Source organism: Styela clava, chromosome 5 (assembly GCF_964204865.1).
Source record: "Styela clava chromosome 5, kaStyClav1.hap1.2, whole genome shotgun sequence".
In the NCBI taxonomy this organism is placed as follows: Eukaryota; Metazoa; Chordata; class Ascidiacea; order Stolidobranchia; family Styelidae; genus Styela; species Styela clava.
The window spans coordinates 14,784,968-14,789,876 of NC_135254.1; the positions used below are offsets into that span (position 1 = coordinate 14,784,968).

Below are 4,909 nucleotides of genomic sequence, written 5' to 3' on the forward strand. Positions count from 1 at the left end.
AAATATAAGACAGTCATCGGTATCTGAAGAAAATAGCGCAACGAAATATGCGTTTCCGGTAGGTTGGCGTCATCAAAAGTCACACACAATAAGCGTAGTTTGTCTTCGTTTTGGGCGAGGCAGATTAGACGCAAGGAACAGGCTTTCTAGCAAACATTGTAAAGTAAATATAAAAAAAAAAACAGAGGAAGGGCTATTATGAAATAAAATCAATTTGCAATTATTTTGTGACCCGAGCACACATTTTCTCATTGAAGTAATTCCCACCGTTGCCCCAGGGCAAAGTGTAGATTGGCGATCTGGCCGAGGCATATGGCTATTCTACACTCGTTAAATTTGGTGTTACTTCAGGACGAGTTAGGCTGAGATTGTATTGTGGCATATCAGCAGACGATATCCCCATTCAATTGCAGCGTTGAAATTTTTGTGACAGATTTATTCGTAATATGCAGCTAACATTTTTGTAAAAAAGTTGGAAAAATTATGTTGAAGGCTATTCAATTTCAACAGGAGGGAAATACCCAGGTACATGATTTGTTGTCCTTTCCCTATCAAGGTCAAGTTTCGATGATTTTACTTTACGTAATCGCTACCGTATATAACATGTCAGAATTTTATAATAACTCGCCAGTATTAATAATGCTATTAATCTCAATGCATTCCGATATATCGAAGATGGTTCTAATGCATGTGCGATATTCTTTTTTTAATCAGATATTTAGTGTAAAAGCATAACACTATGAGAGGTGTATTGGTAAATGATTTACCAAAGTATTTGGTGCTCACAATCTGGCTCGGACTCAATGGATTCATGTTCGCATATTATTATCAAATGTATGATACCGGTATTAATTTCTACTACACAAGAGTTTTGCTTGGACCCGGTTTGGCTGTAGCTCGAGGATCTGCTGCCTGCTTGAATTTCAATTGTATGCTGATATTGCTTCCCGTCTGTCGAAATATGTTATCCTTAATTCGAGGATGGTGTGTGTGTTGTCCACGAAGAATGAGACGAGTTCTTGACAAAAATATCACATTTCACAGACTGTGTGCATACATGATTGTCATAATGACAATGGTTCATTACTATTCGCATTCATTCAACGTTCAATTTTACTCTACCGCATACAATGTTCAGCTCGGTTCTAAACCAAACAGTGCATTGATTGTGAAACTTGCGACATTGGGAGACGGAACAAACGAAACCTATCTCGATCCAATACGAAAACCCACCTATCCTATTGGATCTGTGTTTCTACTTACAGGAGGCTGGACTGGTGTTATTATAACTACCGCTTTGTTTTTCATGGTGGCATCTTCGACTGAGTTCATTCGTCGTTCATATTTTGAGGTATTTTGGTTCACACACCATTTGTTCATTATATTTTTTGGATTTCTCGTTGTTCATGGTATTGGAAGACAAGTTAGAGGTCAAACAAATGTTAACGAACACGACCCAGTCTACTGCAGTGGAATCGATATAGATGATTGGCCCAGTGACACAAAATGTTCAACCACGCCACAGTTTGCTGGAAATCCACCAGGGACGTGGAAGTGGGTAATTGGACCCATGGCATTATATGCCTTTGAAAGAGTGTTACGATTTGCGAGGTTTCTTCAGATGGTAGAAGTTCTGAAAGTTGTTAAGCATCCATCAAGAGTTATTGAATTACAAATGCGAAAGAAGAATTTTAAAGCGGAAGTGGGGCAGTATGTCTTCATACAATGCCCACAATTGTCTTTTCTGGAGTGGCATCCCTTTACACTTACTTCTGCTCCAGAGGAAAAATATTTTAGTGTTCACATACGTATTGCTGGTGACTGGACTGCTGATCTCAGCAAAGCTGTCGGGGCGGATGTAAATGATCAGGAGGTGCAACCTGCTTGGAAGATGCCACGAATTGCGGTGGATGGCCCGTTCGGGACTGCGAGTGAGGACGTATTCGAGTATGACATCGCTTTATGTGTTGGTGCTGGAATCGGTGTGACACCGTTTGCTTCGATGCTAAAATCTGTGTTTTATAAGAATTTGGACAACAGTGATTCGTTGAGGTTAAAAAAGGTGTATTTCTTTTGGATATGTCCTGATACCCATGCTTTTGAGTGGTTTGGAGACATGCTAAAACATCTAGAAAATCAACTTTTAGAGAGTGGCAAACAAGACCTGATAGACTATAACATATATCTTACTCGAGGATGGACTGTTGGTCAGGGAAAAGAAATATTCATTCACGATGAGGATCAACATGATGTAATTACTGGACTTAGACAAAAAACTCAGTTTGGCAGGCCGAACTGGGATGAAATTTTTACAAAAATTGCAAACACTCATTCGGGCAGTGAAGTGGGCGTATTTTTCTGTGGTGCTCCTGCTTTATCAACAATTTTACACAAAAAATGCAATACACATTCATCAGCTAAAGTCACTTTTCATTATAATAAAGAGAATTTTTAATATAATAGCAATGCACACTCTATTTGAAGAATGGAGGCACGGAAACGTTACAAGCCATACATATATATGTTTAAAATGACAAGTGGTGACTTCAAGGTGCACAACTAACGAACAGAACAAAGCGCAAACATTCGTGAGGGTATAATAAACAAATCAACGCAATAATTTTAATATCAGCTGTTTTACATTTACCCTAATAACAATGGCATTCATATGGAGATGTGTGCGATATAATTGACAAACCCTTATTATTTCCTTTCCGAGACTATTTATCTATACTATTACATTGGGTGCAAGGATGGGCCCATGCTAATTAATTCGTAACTGTGGATATCATATACCCGGCTCTATAGCATTATCCGCCATGGCATCGCGCGACTATAAAGTAGCAGCTGAGTAAACTGTTAGCTTGTTGTGAATGGATGGATAAAGTACCTTGCGCGCTTGCAATGAGAGTCAGCACAATACTCTCCTGTTACTTTATTATTATTTATCAATATTTTTTACCAGTCATCTGTTAAATAAGACCAGTCGTTACATTACGTTCATACTTTCGGTGAAAGGTAGGCAACGAATGTCTGCTTTTCAATTTTTAAATACTTTAATTAATTAATGCTCCCATCTGATTTTTTTTATTTTACTTATGTTGGTTTTTTTAACTTTATTTCTTTTATTTTCACTATATGCAATATTTTTTTTCCATGCGAAATAATTTGTGCTAAATATCAATACCACTTGAAAATTTCGGCTTTTCTTTGTCACTGTGTCATGCACAATGGCATACATTTCATCAGTAGTGTAACAATACCTGAGAAATGCATAATTCTTTTGTTACTGACTGATCCACTAACATTGTTTGCAGCTGTACCCATAGGCAGCTCTATAAATATTACGAAAAGAAATCTTGGCATATAAACCACATTTGCCTCAAACATCCTTTCTTTTAGGCTTTCATATTGGATACCTTTTTTTAAGGAAATTTGGTGTGATCGATGATATGCAAATATCTATAAATAAATTGTCTTTGAAGTGAATAAAATGACTCAGTTGAACTAAAAATAGAAAATCACCGTGGTAGAGAGGCACCTTTTCGTCAGATTAAGATCAAATAATTTAGCAAACTCAGTAAAACCAATTCAGCTTCAAATTCTTCGGAGATGATTTCAAAGTTGTCGAACATATTGAAAAATTGTTTTTCATAATATAAAAGTTCGGTTGATAAGTACTGTTGAAAATACAAATATTTCCAACAAATATACAAAACTGATATTGGAAATAGGTATTACATACCAGTGTGAAATTATTATACATTTATTTACGTATTATCATATTTAGATATAGTTGGACTGATTTTAGGGTAACTATTTTAATATTTATTTGAATCTGATTTATTTATTTATTACGTGACACTATACCACAAATATATTTTATAACGTTATATTAATTAGCATTAATTGATATGTTGACACCTATGAAATGTTTCATATTACCAGGACGTGGGTTAAAATGTCAACTATATATCAATGCAGGTTGATTTTTATATAATTATGACTATAATGTCAATTTGTCGACCTTTTATAATTCTTTTTTATTTTTTTGATTAGCCTTCCTGACGTAAATGTAATCAGATAATAAAATTTGCAGTAAGCATTATAACATAAAATGGTGTGAGCATTTTATTTTGAAGCAGTATTTAAATACCCCAACATATCAAGAAGGTTTAAAATCTCAACAACCACACAATTACAATCAGAGTATCGATGACTGAAGGAGTCGCAGTCTTTTACGTTAATCCTATTTCAGCACTCAATTTAGGACATACATACCGTGTTTCCCCGAAAATAATACTGGGTCTTATTACTCATCGATTTTATTATCGATATTCTCGTTTCAATTTTCTTCCGAAAAATAACAGAACTTATTTTCGGGGGATGTCTTATATTTTCATTTATCAAAAACAAAATTTCAATTAGAGAATTACGAGATTTTTAAATATACAAAATATGAAAACTGATATCCATTTACTCATAATTAACACGCTGTTATTCAAAATAACTGCAAAACATAAATTATCATTCATTTAAAACGTGTAGGGGAGATTTCTTGCTATCGACTGGGTAAAAAAAAATCGCGTTATTGACTAGGTTTTATTTTAAGGGTAGGCCTTATTTTTGGCGAAATACCGTACATGTAATAAAATGTTCAGTCAACCGGTATTTACGCTTAATCACTATATTTTACGATCTAGAGTAAAAAAGTACAATATACATAGGATCACGAAATTCAATTCTGGTCGACTGATCTTGACATTTGTGTAATAAAAGAAGCTAAGTGAACCGGAATCTACGTATAGTAACTTTATTTAACGAATTAAGTGGAAAAATTACTCTATACACTCGGAAATAATTATATATATATTTTTATTTCGGATACTTACAGCTAGAATTTGGAACT

General features: G+C 34.8%; 1 protein-coding gene across 1 annotated transcript; it reads left to right on the top strand.

The window, feature by feature from the left end:
* The first annotated feature begins 625 nt into the window (after positions 1-625).
* On the top strand, positions 626-4,136 carry LOC120345115 (NADPH oxidase 2-like). Its single transcript, XM_039414514.2, has one exon. The coding sequence runs from the start codon at positions 740-742 to the stop codon at positions 2,453-2,455; it is 1,716 nt and encodes a 571-aa protein (XP_039270448.1). The 5' UTR covers positions 626-739; the 3' UTR covers positions 2,456-4,136.
* Positions 4,137-4,909: the final 773 nt, after the last annotated feature.

What these genes read in the sequence shown, in the direction of transcription:
- LOC120345115 (XM_039414514.2), top strand. Translation starts at nt 740, where the DNA reads ATGAGAGGTGTATTGGTAAATGATTTACCAAAGTATTTGGTGCTCACA.